This window comes from Peromyscus maniculatus, chromosome 1, assembly GCF_049852395.1.
Source record: "Peromyscus maniculatus bairdii isolate BWxNUB_F1_BW_parent chromosome 1, HU_Pman_BW_mat_3.1, whole genome shotgun sequence".
In the NCBI taxonomy this organism is placed as follows: Eukaryota; Metazoa; Chordata; class Mammalia; order Rodentia; family Cricetidae; genus Peromyscus; species Peromyscus maniculatus.
In genome coordinates this window covers 214,738,711-214,755,858 of record NC_134852.1, presented here as the reverse complement: position 1 = coordinate 214,755,858, position 17,148 = coordinate 214,738,711, and the positions used below count along the sequence as shown (strand labels likewise).

Here is a 17,148-nt window from a genome sequence, read left to right as displayed (position 1 = left end):
TCCAGGGCATAGGCTAGGATTCTGAGTATCCCATGTCCTCACTGAGTCCTCTAGGAGCCACCTGGTATAGCTCTGACAGGTGAAGGCCCACAGTGGCCTGCTCAAGACCACATAGTAGTCAAAAGGTCTTGGGCTTTAGATTTGGCCACCATACATGAAAACTGAACAATGCTCTTTCATAAAAGGTTCCTCAGGCAGCAAGTGTGGGTGTCTCCTGGCATTCCAGTGCTAGTCTTCTTTGTCCCCATGGCAAGAACTGCTGGGTTTTGGTTCAAAAGCTGATAGCCTGGTAAGAGTTCTGCTGGCCTCCTTATGTACTGCCTACCAGAGTTGAGCCATGTGATGGCAGTTCTTGGTGTGGTCAGTGTGAGGGCCAGATTCGGGCTGGGTGGAACTAACTTGAGAAAAGGTTAACTGAGAGGCCAGAGCAGTCAGTATGGACATCTTTCAGGCAATTGTCACATAGACGAAAGAGGTCAGTGTCTCCACAGAAGGAAAGAAATGCAATGTTATATTCATTAAGGAATTTATTTATCTTTATAAAACAACAGTGGTTGTGGCTAGACACGGTGGCACTGTGACATAGTGAATGGAACATGAGAGGTTCACAGCAGCATAACAGAAGCTGTTATCATTGAGAATAACCTCCAAGATGGAACCACGTTCATTCATTAATGCTAAAATATCCCTGGGGAAAAAAATGAGAACCTTTGGATACTAGAGTTATTATTAGAACAATGCCAGTAGCCACAATGCCCTTCTAATGGACAACATTTACTTGTGATCTATTACAGGAATGGTGGGTCGATGAACTGGAAAAATGCCCAATGCCCAGCATCTTCCTTTAGGGTGAATGATACTTCTTTCCTAGGGTGAACTAGCTTGTCACATGTTAAATCACTGTCCTGAGTCAAGACTTTTCAGTTTGGGCCAGGGGAGGCACTTTATGTGCCTGTGCAGGATCTGGCCTACAAACCTGTCAGCTTCATGACCTGTGTGGCTGGTTGTACAAACATTACAGAAAGTGGGCCAGGGTGAGGCTTTCCAACTATAGTCTGGAGGAAGAGACTTTATATTGCCTTTCCATAGCAAGACCTAAGTTCGAAGGTCCTATTTCAGGGTATTGGGTTATGAAGATGGGAGACAGTTGGGAGGGGATGAGGATACAACCAGAAAAGCAGACACATAGAAGATCCCAGTGTTGTTTGGATCAGCTTTTTCTTTTCCTCTTGGGACCTCTAGTTGTCCAAGAAGTTGTCACCATTCCCTTTGTCAAGGCTTAGAATACCAGGCTCCAGGAGGTTCAGTTAATTTAATGGAAAGTAGAGCCAGTCTTTCAAGAAAGTACTTGGTCCAGAAGAAAATAATAGATTTTAATATTGGGGCTAAGTTCCTTGGAGAAGCATGGAAACTTCTCAGCCTCAGCTTTCTCAGTGGCTGACCTCAGTTCTGAAGCAGGCATCTTACTTATGCCTCTAAAGCAGAGAAGTGCCATGCATATGAACTCATCAGAAACATCATGGGCCATGCATATTACTGGAGCTATCTGCCTGGGTCTGTGTGGCATGCCTCTTGCTGCCTTGGCCCTCCCAGAGAACAACACATTTCAGAGACCAGCCCCATAGCTGCAGCCAGACTCAGCCCCTAGGCAGGTGAGTGAACTTGGAGCCTTGCAGTTCAGGCTCAAGAATGAGTAGAGGATACACCTGGAAAGGTGGCCTCTGCTATAATCATTCTGACTTAAAATTGTCCATTAAACCCTTTGGAGGGAGGGACGACCCTGAATATCATCCCCAGAAAATCAAGAGCTCACATACACAACAGTCATCATTGTTCACATACACTTTCTCCTGGAAAGGGAAGAGGGTTTATTTTCATTTAAAAACAAAAACAAAAAACTTAAAAAAAAATGCAGCTAACAAAGGCAGGAGGAGGACTCAGTCAGGGAGGAGGTTGTTATGAAGCCATGAGTAGGCCAGACTAAAAGACTGAATCATGTGACTACCCCTACCTCCCACAGGCACTCAGGTACATTTCAGTGCACAGATCTTTCAGGACCTCATGATGGTAACACATGGTAGCCAGACTTGTGCTATTTGTTTAGCTTCCTGGGGATTCTCTGCTGCAAATAAACATTGCCTTGATTTTGAGGCCTAAGGAGAAACTGTTTCTTAACAGTTACCCACCTGACAAGGGCTACATGGCTGTGGGTGGGGAACTAGAAACAATCCTGTGAAGAGCAGGCAGGGGTTGTGTGTGGCTGGGGCTGGTGGCCATCCCAGAAGGATGACAATTCTTTTCTTCAAGGAAGAAGCATGAGCAACAGCTTGATGATCTGGAAGTACCAAGTGTCCTGCTCCCCAATAGAACCTGGATATGGTCTTTTGCATTTGCTTCATATTCAGCCCAAGAAAGGTTTAGGAGCAGCCACGGGGCCAGGCTTGAGGTTAATCATGTTCCATAGGGCCTAGCTGTTTCCTCTCTCATGGTTAACTGACTTCAGGATAATTAGTCCCCCAAACCAGGCTCCTTTCTAGCAGCAAACCCTGGGAGAGCTTGGATTCGAAGATATGAGATCTACATGCTTGGGATTCTCCTCCTGACAGGCTCAAGTTCCAAAGTTGTCAGGTACCTCAGAAAAACACATTTGGAATGGCCATACTGCAGGGCATCAGAAGGGTCTGAGTAGCTTAGGAAAGATGTCGATTTCATGGTAGTAAGCACTTGTCATCTAATCCTAGCACTCAGGAGGCTGAGGCAGGAAGATTTTTAATTTGAGACCAGCCTGAACTATAAAATGAGATCAGCAAGTAATAGGCTTGGGGTGTGGCCCATGAATCTGCATTTTAATAGGAGCTGATTCAGGTAGCACCTGGCTCACCCTGTAAGAAACCCTAGTAGTTGGTGGCTGAGACAAATTTTGAAGCAGAGTCATACTCAGAGCCTCCTTCTCCCAGGGGAGCAGTGAGAACAGCTACTCACCCTGTCCTAGTGAGAAGGTGAGGGTAAATCTGTACCTTGTCACCTCCTGGGATTTCAGGGGCTGGGCCACAACTCCCCAGGGCTGGAAAGGGAAGTCTGTCAAGTCTTCCAGGAGTGACTTGTGCCTGTAACTTTGAGATGCCCAATTAGAACCAGCATCTGGCCCAGCTCTCCTTGGGAAGTGACAATGAGATTGTCTTGCACTTCACTGGTGCCTGAGTTTCTTCTTAGGCATCCCATTTGCCTGGAACGATGACTTCCTTCGTGTCACATGAGCCAACAAGTCTGTGGGGCCCCATGAAGGTGTCATGATCTGGTGATCACTTTACTGACCAACCAAGGCCTAAACAGGCACGGAGGTAGTCACTCATGATGGACCCCCAATTCACACTTCTTCATAGTCCCATGGTTGGGAACACTTGGGTTTCCAAGACTGGTTCTTATCATCAGTACAAACTACTAAAAATAATATATAATAAAAATCCCCAAATACAACAGAAACCTCTTGAAAACCACCAGCTTTATCAGCCAAGATCTGCAGCCCAATGACTTAGGATTCCCTGCCCTGCACGCTAGATGCCCAACAGCAGGAGGACAAGAGAAGCTGCGATGTCAAATGCTGCCCACAGAAGTATTCTTACCAATGAGGTCCTACCCCACAGAGAGTGTTTAGGGGAGGGATGTCCCAAGTGTATTTTGGCATTTCATTCAGATTATTACAAGTCAACAGGAGAGTGATAGCTACACTGAGGAAAGGTTAGAGAGATGGATATAGGTAGATGTAATCAGGTCTTTAAAGGTAAAAGGTGAAACATTTTCTACATTTAATAAAAACATTTTCTCTTTTGATGTTCTGGAAGTCTAGAGTCACATTTTTTTGTAAACCACCCCCCCCCATCTAAAATGTCTTAAAACACATGGCTTAACAGTGGCTACACAGAAAATATACACCCTTAAAGTCTGACTTTCATTTAAATACAAATATACAAAATGTAAACGGAGACAATAGAGAAATTTACAAAACTTTCTTTTAAAAATAATAAAGACAAAATTCAGTTCTAGTTAGGATGCTATTAAAATCCGTGCAAGCTGTCATATCCCATTGGGTTTCTATTGCAATGCTCAACGAGGACAATTCTAGTCCACCCCAGCTTGGGGCCACCTTGGAAAACAGACCTGAGTGGAAATTTCTTTGAGAAACTTGGAGGCTTGTTGTTGGGGTGAACAGTATCCTATCCCAGTTCCCAGGGGAGCTCTCCTGGCTATGCAGCCACAGTGGAAGCTCTATCAGCTACAAGTTCTGCTTCCAAGTAGAAGGGTCTAAGTTGGTTCCACCTTGGACTTCAAGGCCAGAGCTGAAATTAGCTGCTTCCAGTGGAGTTTGAACTGATGTGGTTTGAATTTACGAGGTGGTTACAACTGGTCTTAGGAGTGGGTGAACTCTTGGAATTGTTCTGATGCTGGGGAGAGGGAAGAAGAGAGTCAGTTCTTGGTAAATTCAAAGTCCATGGATGACACATTCATGGTGGCTCTGGAAGTTGGGGCAGTAGAATCCAGAATGTTCCAACTTTCCTCTCTTTGTTTTTTGGCTTTTTGCATTTTCCCCAGTAGACCTGAGTCCTTGAGCAGAGGGTTTTATCTGGTGCCCGGGAAGAGCCATTGGAATTAAGAAAGCCTAAATCTGTGAGCAGAGGGAAAGGGTAATTTCTTTCTAGAACTTGTAGTTTTACTTGATGGAAATGTTTAAACATTTCATTGTATTATAAAAACACAAATATATTACAGAGTAGGATGTGAAACCTACATGAAGTTCTTATAGAAAACATAAACTTGGCAGGGGCGGGGCTCAGTCTATACTTCCCATGAGCCTGAAGATGCTTCCTGCCCTGTGTGATAACAGATAATCCTGTGGGGTCACCAGGTATGTGACCTAGGGTTAAGTTCTTTGACTTCTCTCAGTCTGTTTCCTTAACTGAAATAGAGCAATGGAAGCCCACACGTATTCATACTTCGCCAGGATGCCCACAGGTAGTGAGTCAGCCCCTCTCTTGGTACCTAAGATGGGAGGTGCCTAAGATGTAGTGGTAGAATGATTGAGTTACTGGATGGAAGCTGGGGTGTGTGGGCCCAGGGCCTCATCCATAATGCATCTCTGTAAAGAACCACCTTTATCCTTGCTACCTGAGGGGGAGAGGTAGGCTTTCAGGTCAAGGAACCACGGGTGCACCTAGGGGAAGAGGGACAAGCATAGAAAGACTCCCAAGCTCTAAGATGGGAATCCTGGGGCTCCAGATTCTTGAAGGGCTAGGCCAAGAGAGGTGCAACTGCAGTGCTGTGGATATCATTCTATATAAATAAAACACTGATGGCCAGTGACCAGGCAGGAAGTAGGTTGCCAGGCAGGAAGTAGGTGGGACAAGGAGAGAGGAGAATTCTGGGAAGCGGAAGGCGGAGGAGGGAGACATTGCAGCCACCGCCAGGAGAAGCAGCATGTAAAGACGCCGGTAAGCCACCAGCCATGTGGCAAGGTATAGATTTATAAGAATGGGTTAATTTAAGATATAAGAACAGTTAGCAAGAAGCCTGCCACGGCCATACAGTTTATAAATATTATAAGTGTCTGAGTGATTATTTTATACGTGGATTGTGGGACTGCGGGGTTTGGTGGAACCTGGAGAAAAGCCCTCCAGCTACACTGCAGCTGCCTTTGTAGTTGTGGAGTAGGGTTCCTGGGTTCTCATACTCTGGATTGTCACATCTTCCCCAGGGCTGTTCTTTCATTTGGTCCATACCAATCCTTCCTTCAGGGATAAGCTTTGAGGTAACAAAGTCTGTTCCCAAGGGGAAAATTCCTTGGGCTGCCAGCTAGTGTGGGGTATTGAACAATGGGATAGTGTTTCCCAGTCTGAGGTGGTTTGGGCATGCAGGGGACATTTAGTGGTGTCAACTGGGAGAAGAGGCGCTGAGCTGTTTCTTCCTCTGTGTCTAGTGGGCAGAGGGTGGTAATGTTTTTCCAACATCCTTCACTGGCACAGCCCTATGACAAGAATCAGCTTCCCTGTGCCACCAATGTTGACATGGGACCCTGTCTCTTCTGCCCCAGGGGTCCCCTCACCAACAGGGGGTGTTGGGGCTTTGGACAGGCTAAGAATTCCAGGCTACCAGGCCATACAGGCAAGAGGTATTCTGAATCTCTGGTGTGTGGAAGGGGGCTGGAGTCCTAGAGCTAAGGCCAGGCTGGCTCTCTCACCTGACGCCTGAAGAGCCTGTGAAATAGCCCTTTCTTTGGAGGTTCTGGAGGCTGACTTCTGTTAAGGTCTGGTGAGAGGGTACCATTGGGTCCAAACACATTCAGCTCCTTGAAGCATTCTGTTTCAATCATCTGGAAAGGCAGAATAGAAACAACACCGTCACCCTGTGGAGCTTCCCCTGGGACACATTATCCCTGCCCTACTGGCTCTGCCCCTTCCTCCAACAGGCTCCTCTGTAACTTTCTGGGGGACTGCACTAAGAATAGAACCCACCAGAGGCACACTCTTCCCCTCCAAACCATCTCCTATAGCTTACTTGACCATCATCCCTACCACATCTGACCAGCTGACTTCCTCAATTTAATGCTTGTGCTTCCAGAAAATGCCCCATTCCCCCCCCCCCATTTCCTCCTGGGGAGGCACCTTGCTGCCTTGTTGGCTTCCATGCCCAACCCAGGCCCATCTCTGCTGCCTTACCCAGTGGCCCTTCTATCTCTCTTGCACTTCCATCTTCTCTGACAACCCATCCCTCTTGTAGAAAAGCTGGTGGCGTGCCCTGCCCACCTCATTTTGCCATGGGATTGGCACAGAGCCTGTGGAGAACTTAGAGTAGAAGTCATCATCCGTTTGGTCCAGGTTGACGCCTTTCACAGTGGAGAACTGCTCGATGTCCAGCACATCCTTGCAGTACACAGCCCGGGGCTATAAGAGACAGAGGGCTCTATCACATGGGCCCTCCCTGTGGCTGCCAGATCCCCAAGTCTGGCCCTTAGGTTTTGATAGAGAGCAGTGGGAACACCTTCATGAGCTTCTCACCCTTTGAGTCCTCAAACCTAAGCTTCCCTCCCTCAGATCGACCAAGGGGACCTGGTTCAAGTAAAATGAGAGCTGGGGGTGCATAGCTGCCCAGTCCAGAGTTCCTTCTTACCACTGCTTACTCACATAGACCACAGACCTGTGGTCTCTTTTTAGGTAGGTCCAAGAGGCTAAGAGTTTACCTCTGTCCCTAAGTTCATGCTCCCTGGAATCTCTGGGCACCTCATCCATCAGCTGTCTTTGCTGCCAGGAAGCCCACACCATCAGGAAGACAGCACTGTTTCAAATGCCTTCTCTTTTAGAAGAGAGGTGGCACTGGTTACAGTTTGGGGTCTGTGGTCTATTCCTCTACAGAGAATTGATGCTGTGAACCTAGCACCAGAGCAAAGGCACAAGAGGGACTCTGCCTTGGAGCATAGTGCCATAGAGAGAAGATGGCCTGGGGGTGTATGGCACAGTCCTGGCAGGAATACATTCCAGCTCCTTCTCATGCAGGGCAATAAGCCATGTATTTAACCCAAACTCTTTAGCAGGTAGTCCCCATGTGAAGCTTAGGAGCCTTGGAAAAAGCCAAATATGTCTTCAGAGCCTTAGTTTTCTCCTTCCAAACGGGGATAATGAAAACAGCTGGGCCATACTGCTGCTGAGTGCTGCTGTTGGGCTGAGTATGAGCTGCTGTGACATGGTAGCCCTGTCTGTCCTCAATTGTCCATCCAGCAGCAGCTTGGTGTCTATTCCACATACCCACAGAAGCCAATTTGGCTGGGTTCTGCCCTCTAGGAAGGCAGGTTGTAGAATGATTGCCCCAGGGTTGGAGGAAACTAGGGTATGGAAATGTGAGCTTTAGAGGTAACTCCAGGTTGAGCAAAGTGTGTCTATCTGCAGATAGAGGCTGCATCTATGCAGGCTTCTCAGGTCTGGCCTAGGGCCCAACACAGACACCGGCTAATTCAAGAGTCATGAGTTGGCACACAAGTTTGGCTGAGACTGTGATCCTTTAGGAGGCTCCAGCCCTGGGCTTAGGCCTCAGCATTTTCTAAGGTTTCTCGTTTTATCTACAGAGACCTACTGTTTAAGCATGAGTAGGTAGCTTGAAGCTACACAGCCAGGAGCAGAGCAAACGGTGTGTGAGTAGTGGTAGAGATAGGTTTGGGGACTTCACTATGTAGCTGTACCTCTCCTTCTCAGTCTCCATGGCTGAGGGGAATGAATCAGGTGGTGTCAGAATCAGCTGCATTATTTACAAGGCACAGGTAAAATGAAAACACAGGGTCCTCTGGTCACAAAGTATCAGAATTTTAAGACAAAAGTTAATGGGACATTGAGCCAAGTAGGGCCAGGATGACTGCACATGTCAAGCCCATGTAGCTGGCCCTGGGATGTGTTTAGGCCCTGGGAGGTATATTGATCCTGAAAGATATTCAAATAAATGTTTTTTTAAGAGAATTTAAAAAACATGTACTGATAGAAATTTATCATAATAGGCCAAAACCTACCATCTTATGGCTATTATTTTCTTAGAGAAGTTTTCTTTTAAAATACATTTATTTTGCTTTGGAAAAAAAGTCAAGTGAAGTAAAAGATTAAGCCAGTAATAGTGCCTATGGGTTATGAATGTGGCTACAACTTGAAGGTGATATGAAAAGAAATACGAATGGGTGGTTGGGGGCAGAGGGTAGACAGGATGGATGCAGGTCATCTTCAGGAGTTCTTAAGGGGCTTCACCTTCTTGTGCTTACAATCTTCCCTCACTACCTACCTACCCCAGTGATATGCCAAGGGCCTTCGCTGCCCAGAACAGGGTACATATGCCACATGGACCATAGGGTACTGTGAAACTGAGGGTAGGGAATGTTGACTTCTATGCAGTGTACTGAGGGGCCCTGAAGCCTAGTGGGGGCATTCTCATACCTAGGGTGATCAACTGTCCCTGTTTGCTCAGGACATAAGACTTACAGTGCTAAAACAAGGACAATCCTAGATGGCTAATTGCACTGATTAACAGAGATGCTGCCTCCATACAACACTCTATGGACTGGAAGATTCTTCTTTCAGCCATGCCCAGCCAGTATTCTGATAATACCTCTCCTATATCCCCTCTCCTCCCATGTCCCATTCTTTTCCTGTGACTCCTAGTCCTACTTTATTTAAGGAGTGTTTGCTGACATTTCACTTCTTCAGACTGAGACTTCCATGGCAGAAATAAGCCAGTACACTATTCATCATGCATCCCCTGGAGACTGGCATAGAGCCTAGAACATGTGGAGAGGTTGAGAAATACATCCTGTGTCGTGAGTGATCTCATCCCATCACCATAGCAATAGGTAGCCCAAAGGCCAGCCCCAGCCTAGAACTGTTGTGTCCTTGCTGTTACTATAGACAGTCTCTAGGGATGCTGAGCAGTGGCTGTACCATAGCTCTCAACAAACTTAAAAATATCTACTAAACAACAAACAAAATGTGAAAAATTCCGATGGACCAGGTTTGGTCCAAGACCATTTGGGACCTTGGTACAAGATTAATACTTCCTGGGGGGTGGGATACTAGGGGACAATTTTGGGTGTCATGCTTAGGAACATTATACACTGCCTTTGAGACAGAGCCTCTCATTGGTTTGGAGCTCTCTATTAGGCAAGACTGGCTAGTCAGTGAACCCCCGAGATCTTCCTGTGTCTGCCTTCTCAGTAGTGGGAATATAAGCACACATCAATGCATCCAACTTCATGTAGGTGTTGAGGATTGAACTCATGTCCTCATGCTAGCAATGCAAGCACTTTATTGATGAGCTATCTCTTTAGCTGCTCTTCATCATTTTTGAGATAGGGCCTCATGTAGCCCAGGCTGGCCTCTCAAACATGCTATATAGCTGAGGATGATCTTGGATTTCTGATCCTTCTGTTTTCATCTCCTAAGTGCAGGGATTAAAAATGTGCACCAACACACCTGGTTAATATAGTGATGGGGATCAAACCCAGTATTCCATACATGTTAGAGAAACATTCTACCATTTGAACTACATACCCAGACCAGGATCTGTACTTTTCTTTCTCCTTAGGTGATTCCAAATGGGCAACCATTTTTGAGAATTAATGCTATAATTTGAATTTCCTGCAATAACTGCTGAACCTTCTCTCATGTGGAGTTTGCAGCACTTACTAACTTAATCTTTCTAATGTCAAAAACATTCCCTAATCAGACCTATGATGTGGATGCCACATCTGGTTACAGAGGTCTCCAGTGGGTGACCATGGACACTGTTCAGCATCCAGCAGCTAGTCCTAGCTCCCTACATCTGCTGCTGCCACATCTGCTGCTGCCCTCCTACCCTGGTGATCAGGGAACCTTTACCTTGCCAAATATGCAAGGACTGTTCCTCACTTCCTCAGGGCTGTGATAACAAATGGTTAACAACTGGTTCTGGGAAAGGGTCTTGAAAGCTCTGATTTGTATTTATTTGCTAATTGCTGTGGTACCAATATTCCCATCATAGTCTAAATCAGGCTCTTGCCCTGAGGTGACTGAGCAGAAGGCTGGGAAGAGATGTGTACCACATCTCTCAACTTTCATGAGTTGAAACAAGCCAGTTCCCATCTCCAGTGTTCCTGTAGTTTCCACAGTCCTTGGCTCCATCCTCCAGACCCCAACAAGGGTCCTCAATCTGCTGGGACTTTGAAAGTACAGAGGCACAAAAAGGGCTTGCTGGATGGGACTCCTTTGTGAGTGTGAGCTAAGTGTGAGCCTGGGCTATACAGACCCAGTAGAGCTTCTTCAAGGAAAATCCTAATTTAACTGGACAGTAGATGCTCAGTTAAACTAAACTGAATGTGGTGGTCCTCAATACTCATTATAGTATTGACCATTTAGGTCATTTCAATCTTTAATGTACCTGGCAGGTTCAGGGAGTGGAGGTGTCTAGGACTTCACTGGACAGGTGAGATGACTGAAGGTTGTCTAGGTCCCCAGTACTGGAGAGAGTACCTAAGTCTCTGGACAACCAACGTGGAGCTCTAGGGCTCACACCCCAACTGTATATTCTGACAACACGATCTGCCACAAAATAGCCAGAGTGTAGGAAGGGACAGTGGGCAGTCTTTAGTACTCCAGGAGGACAGCTGGATTAGCTGACTTGAGGCATTGTGTGAGGCACAGCTCTGGGTCCACTAGAAAGCATGTCTGAGAGAGATGACTTTAGAGCTCTTAGGAGCAAATGTGGCTACTCACATCTGGAACGAAGGGAGGGTCCAACATCCCAGCCTCCAGGCGCTTAAAGTTCATGTTCCTGAAGAAGGGGTGCCTCTTGACCTCAGCAGCCCCCTCCTCCTGGCAGCCCAGCCTCTGCTTCGAGTCTTTGGTGAGCAGCTGTGACAAGAGAGTCCCATGAGGTTGTGTGGTTGGGCCTTTCCATGTGCCCAGAGGACAGAGGGCAAAGGAATGTCTATAGCCATGGCTCTCCCAAGTACCCCTCTTCTAGCCTCCCCAGTGCCACCTCCTAGAACTCACAGTTTAGACGGGGATACCTCCCCAATTAGAAGAACTGAAGTGGTAGCAGTGTGAGCACCAGATCACAGCTTTGTAAAAACATGCCCTCAGTTACCCTGTGGTACATTATCAGACTGGTAGCTGATTTATTGTGTTTTACAATGTTTACTTATTACTGTGTGTGGGCGTATGTGCAATAGCACACGTATGGAGATCGGAGTCTTCGTGCAGTCATCTTTGTCCCTTTACCTTTCACATGGGTTCCAAGACTTGAATTTAGGTCACCAGTCTTGCATAAAAAAATGCTTTACCTGCTGAGCCATTTCTCTGGCACTGAGTTTCTCTTTTCCATATTTAACTGAGCTATGCTCTCTCCATTCCAAGAAGCACCAAAGAAGCAAGGCTGTGTAGAGGCTGAGACTGTCAATATAGCCCCAAGAGCCCACAGCGCTGGCAGATCACAGCATCATCAAGGATAAGATGAAAAAAGGATGAGAAGTAGAGCTAGGTTGCTTATCAGCTACTACCAGGCAGGAATGACAGCTAAGCAAGACGTTTGCTTTCCAGAAGTGCTAGAAAATCAGGTTTTTAGTATGAAATCTCTTTATTTGAAAAGTTTGCCTATTAAGTTAACTTTTTTAAAAAAAATTTTAAAATGTTCCATACAGGTAGAACAAAACATCCACCTATGGTGTCACCAGTTTGTAAGCATGCTATCAAGTGTATATTAGCATGAGAGAAGGTAAGGGTGAGGTGGGAGAAGAAGGCAGAGTAGGTTTCCTGGATGTGAAGGACTACATGTGATCTGGACTAATATGGCTGGAGGGCACAAGGGAGAGTGGAGAAGATAGGGTTAGGGACTCAACAGAGGTCTAAGGAAGGTGCATGTCTAGGCCTCAGGATTAGATTCAGAGGACAAGGAAGTTAGATATGTGGACTTCTAGACCTCAAGGGGCATGGCTGCCAAGATGGAATGGAGAACAACTTCCCTGCTGTTTGCATAGCTGCCTCCATGGTTTACAGGTCAGGCATTACAGTAGAGCAGGGTGGCCAGACTGAGATGCTATGGATTACAAAGAAGAGTATGTCCAGACCAGAATCCAAGACCAAAAAGAAGACAGAGCAAAGCTTGAGCCATGTGGCAAAGAGGGGGCTCAACCATTTGTTACTGTTCAGCTACAGACCAGAGAGTTAAGACTTGGCCAGTATCTTTCCTGCAATGGCCACAAGGGGGCAGGAGAGGGACAGCAGTGTCTGGGGTTGAAGTGGAGGGTTAGTGGGTGTGGGGAGGTGGTGATGATGGTAATTGGGATAATCTTTTTGTACATTGTGTAAAGATGTGTCTCTGTTTTACTTCTGCCTAAGGCACCTCCTGATTGGTTTAATAAAGAGCTGAATGGCTAATAGCTAGGCAGAAGAGGATTAGTGGGGTTTCTGGGCAGATAGGAACTCTGGGAAAGAATCTGAGTGGGAGATCTGCCAGCCAGACATGAGGAAGCCAGACATATGGTACTGAGGAGAGGTGATGAGCTTCATGGCAGAACGTAGATTAATATAAACAGCTAGTTGGGAACACGCTTAAGCTAAGGCCAAGCTTTCATAATTAATAAAAAATCTCCATGTCATTATTCAAGAGCTGGCAGTGTGGAGAAAGACCAGCTACAGTGGCAGTGGTCATGTTTGCTTCATCCTCTCATATTCATGTCCCTGTCGAGGTCTCTTGAGACCTGCTTCTTAGATTTGCTGCCCCTGACCTCAGACTGTGATATCCTCTTGTCACACCACATAGCTAGCTGACCATGGCGTAAACAAGTACCAATGGCAGCCATCTCCCTACACTCCTGACCTCTGGTCTTCACCCTACTGAACTGCAGTGACAGTCTGCTGCAGTACTTCTCTGAGGTTGGTTAACAGGCTGTGGGCTTAAGGTCTGTGTGTTACATGCCATTCTTCATCATGTCTTTTATACATGTCAGGGCAGAGGGACACTTCCTCTTCTTTTGGGCTTGATCAGATGGTAGATCCACCCACAACTCCTTCCCATAGCTCTATGACAGAAGTGACCAGGCAGGGGTGGCTGCAGGAAAGGGTAAGGTATAGAATATGGGCTTGCAAGTATGTGGAGCTAGTCACTCAAGTCTTTTCTGTCCCCCTATGGCTGGCATCAGAGGACATCTGCTTGTGGTGAGACTTGGGAGCCTGAGAGCCAGGCAGGAGCAGGAAGTACCTGACTCCACACGAAGTCAAAGGAAGGGCCTAAGGACCAGCCATGGAACAGTGTCCACCTGGGTTGAGGCGAGGGACATCATTCCAGGGAGGACATTATGGCCCCTACCACTCCTTTCTCTTTCTGGCTGCTCAATATGTGCAATATCTGACCCCAACCCACTCCAGCCAGTCTAATCCTCCTCACTTGTATGTCCTGCCCATTCATAGATGCTGTCATATACATACCTTGAGCTGTGATCATCTTTCCACACAGTGAAGAGAAAACTATGAGAGTATGTTCAAAGACTCCAAGGATATACTAATACCCCTCCTGTAGTCTCTGCCCTCAAGCCAGTGTTTAGAATTCAGAGCTGAGGGAAAAGGAGGCCCAAGTTCAAGAGCAGAAACTTGGTTGTGAACCAATTTGAGCCATCATCTGTCCTCTGCTGACTTCTGCACAAAGCTACATACCTTCATGGTGTTCACTCAATCCCCATGCCTTGGTTCATAGGCATCCTGCCCAATATGCCAGGCTTCCCCTGAAGCCTTTCTGACCATCTCATCCAGATCAAGGAGCACTAGCCATTCTAGTATAGAGAGCTATAACACGCACAGCTTTGTATGTACTGTTCCTGTCCTTTCAGCCTGTCTGATGTTCTAGGCACAGACTAGGGCCACCACTGGGCAGCATCTGGCTCACCAGGAGCTTACCATGTTGCAGATGGACTTGGCCTCTTCAGAGAACTTGGGGGAGTACACCTCCTCAGTCTCCAGCACCCGGCGATCCACCTCTTCCCGCTTAACCTTCTCCTTGCGGCCTCGAAATGGTGACTGGCCCTCGATCATCTCATAGATGAGACAGCCCAGGCCCCAATAGTCAGGGCTCAGGCCATATCGCTGGTTGTTCAGGACTTCTGGGGCTGAGGACAGAAGGAGGAGAGAATGAGGGACAACAGGCAGCAGGATGCAGCCCAAGCACACAGGCCAGTGCTGCTCCTCATCCTAGCAGTACCCAAGGGTGATGGCAGTCTCACAAAAGGACTAGAGTTTTGGGCTGGAGCTACCTTCCCTTCCAAGCCCCAACTTTAACCCAGCAGGTGTGTGAATATCACTTTGTCTAGAAAGCCTTCTCTGATGGTGCTTCACTGTGCCCAAGGGCTCTGACAGAGGCTTCAGAACTCTGATTACGGTGAATAGAAATGTCTCCTCAGACAGAAGACACAGCATAGTTTTCACGGCTTTGTCCCCAGTGACAGGTATGGCTTCCACACACAGGAAGCACTGCATACATATTTATTTCAATGGAGAAGAGTGCCCACCTAAATTAGAGAATACATTCAATCTACCTGGACTTCAAATACTTTTCTTGGGAGACAGGGTTGCTGTTCTAGAGGACCTAGGTTTGATTCCCAGCACCCACATGGCAGCTCACAACTACAGGCCACTTCAGTTTCAGGGGATCCAACAACCTCTTCTGGCCTTTGTGGGTACTAGGTACACGGAGGACACACAGACATACATGCAGGCAAAACACTCATACATACAAAACAACAAAAATAATACTTTTTAAATCTTTTAATGTATCTTCCCTACCACTTTAACAAAATGACTCACAGATTCACCACATAAGTACAAAACAGACAGCTATATGTCTTGAGGTCAGCTAGAATGAAAAGCATGTACATATGACATGCACCAGTGGACACATGACAGAGGCTGTGTGTACAAAGCATTCAGAACTGTGTCCAAAAGAGTGATACAAATGTGTAAAAAGACTTCCACGCAGGTACATGGATAGGTCTATCTTTATCTATCCATCTGCCTATCTGCCCATATGTCCATCCATAATCCATTCATCCAGTAATCTATCTATCTATCTATCTATCACCCATGCATCCATCCCCTATCCATCTATTCTCCATGTATCTCTCAGATCTATCAGATCTAATGATCAGAATTCACATGGTCATATATACATATATTCATAAAGACACATATCCCACAGGTTGCCAAGTGTTAATGTAGTCTGAAAAGGATCCTCCAGAACCAGAGACAAAGTATTGAATACCACACATCATCTGCAGATGCAGGCCTGGGCAGAGGGTAACAGGTACCTAGCCTAGAGCTTTCAGGGGACTCCTACATCCCAGGGTAATATACAAGGAATGTAGAAGGAAGCAAAAGATGCTCCTAATTGGTAGGAGATTCTGAAGAGTTTAGCTCTAGGTCTCTTCCTAGCATGTCTTGGAGCAGGCTGAAAGGAGGCAGGGTGGTCCCTACTTAGAACCAAGCTTGGAGCGCCTCTAATTTTAGAGCTCTTCTTTTTTTTTTTTTTTTGGTTTTTCGAGACAGGGTTTCTCTGTGTAGCTTTGCACCTTTCCTGGATCTCGCTCTGTAGACCAGGCTGGCCTCGAACTCACAAAGATCCGCCTGCCTCTGCCTCCCGAGTGCTGGGATTAAAGGCGTGCGCCACCACCGCCCGGCAGAGCTCTTCTTAATGACCTCCCTCTTCTCAGAGGTCTCCCCAAAGAGTGATCTACCTGACACCTCACCTAGGTAGGTCCTTCTTCAACAAGGGCTCTGGTCCAAACTCCCAGGATGACTTGTCTTTGAGACCTAGGTGGGCTTGTGGTTGGGGGTTACAGAGAACTCAGTTTAGGTCACACCTTGGGTCCCATTGTACCACCCCACCTGATTAGTCCTCCTACAAAGCATCCCTGTGGAAAATTAGCACAATACTTCTGACCAGCAAAACAAAAAAGAGACTGGAGGACTTATGAGTGATGGCCTTGGGGAGGCTCAGTTGTGATGGGCACAAGGTATTACTCACCCATGTAGCCAACAGTGCCCACCCGGCCGCGGATAAGGTCTCCCTCAGGGATCTTCACGGCCAGTCCCAGGTCTGAGATCCTAATGTGGCCTGTTGGGGATAGGAGGGTCAATGGGTTCCTATGGTCATGTAGACACCCTGGTCAGGGACACAGACTCACAAGGCCTTGTCCAATGAAGATGTGACCTCAGTCTGTCCTCCCAGAGTTACCATGTGACCCTGGGAGGATGGTAGGTGAGATGCATAGAAATTGCACATAATGAGGGAAACATTAATAAAGATGCAGAAGGATGCTTGGACAAGGCTGGCCACTGGGTGACCTGTCACATTTAATGCCCCAACAAGCTTCCCAGAAGGCTGAGGTCACAGAGTTTAAAATGTTCTGGCTGATTCTGGGATTGCTTCACAGGAAAAATATGAGGTTCTTGACATTTTGCAACAATTTGCTTAAGAGGAAAAAATTGTAAAGCAATTTGGGAAACCACTCCCTGCCTTCCTGATTGGTCTTTGGAGGTGGTTGGGTTTTTTTCCCCCTTCAAAGAAATGGAGAAATGAGAAGGGCAGGGCCTGGTCTGGAATCTG

At 46.8% G+C, this 17,148-nt stretch overlaps 1 protein-coding gene across 4 annotated transcripts in view; it reads right to left on the bottom strand.

The window, feature by feature from the left end:
- Window positions 1-509: 509 nt before the first annotated feature.
- Window positions 510-17,148, bottom strand: part of Grk5 (G protein-coupled receptor kinase 5) — a 217,772-nt gene continuing 201,133 nt past the window's right edge. For 2 of the 4 annotated variants that reach the window (XM_006978475.4, XM_076563412.1), the window contains exons 11-16: window positions 16,567-16,656; window positions 14,448-14,656; window positions 11,271-11,408; window positions 6,798-6,935; window positions 6,233-6,364; window positions 510-4,663 (exon numbers count right to left, since the gene is read on the bottom strand). In XM_006978475.4, coding sequence (XP_006978537.1) covers window positions 4,658-4,663; window positions 6,233-6,364; window positions 6,798-6,935; window positions 11,271-11,408; window positions 14,448-14,656; window positions 16,567-16,656 — 713 coding nt within the window. In that variant the 3' untranslated portion in view covers window positions 510-4,657. The remainder of the gene's footprint in view (window positions 4,664-6,232; window positions 6,365-6,797; window positions 6,936-11,270; window positions 11,409-14,447; window positions 14,657-16,566; window positions 16,657-17,148) is intronic. The other 2 variants (XM_006978474.4, XM_076563413.1) reach the window with 1 other exon arrangement.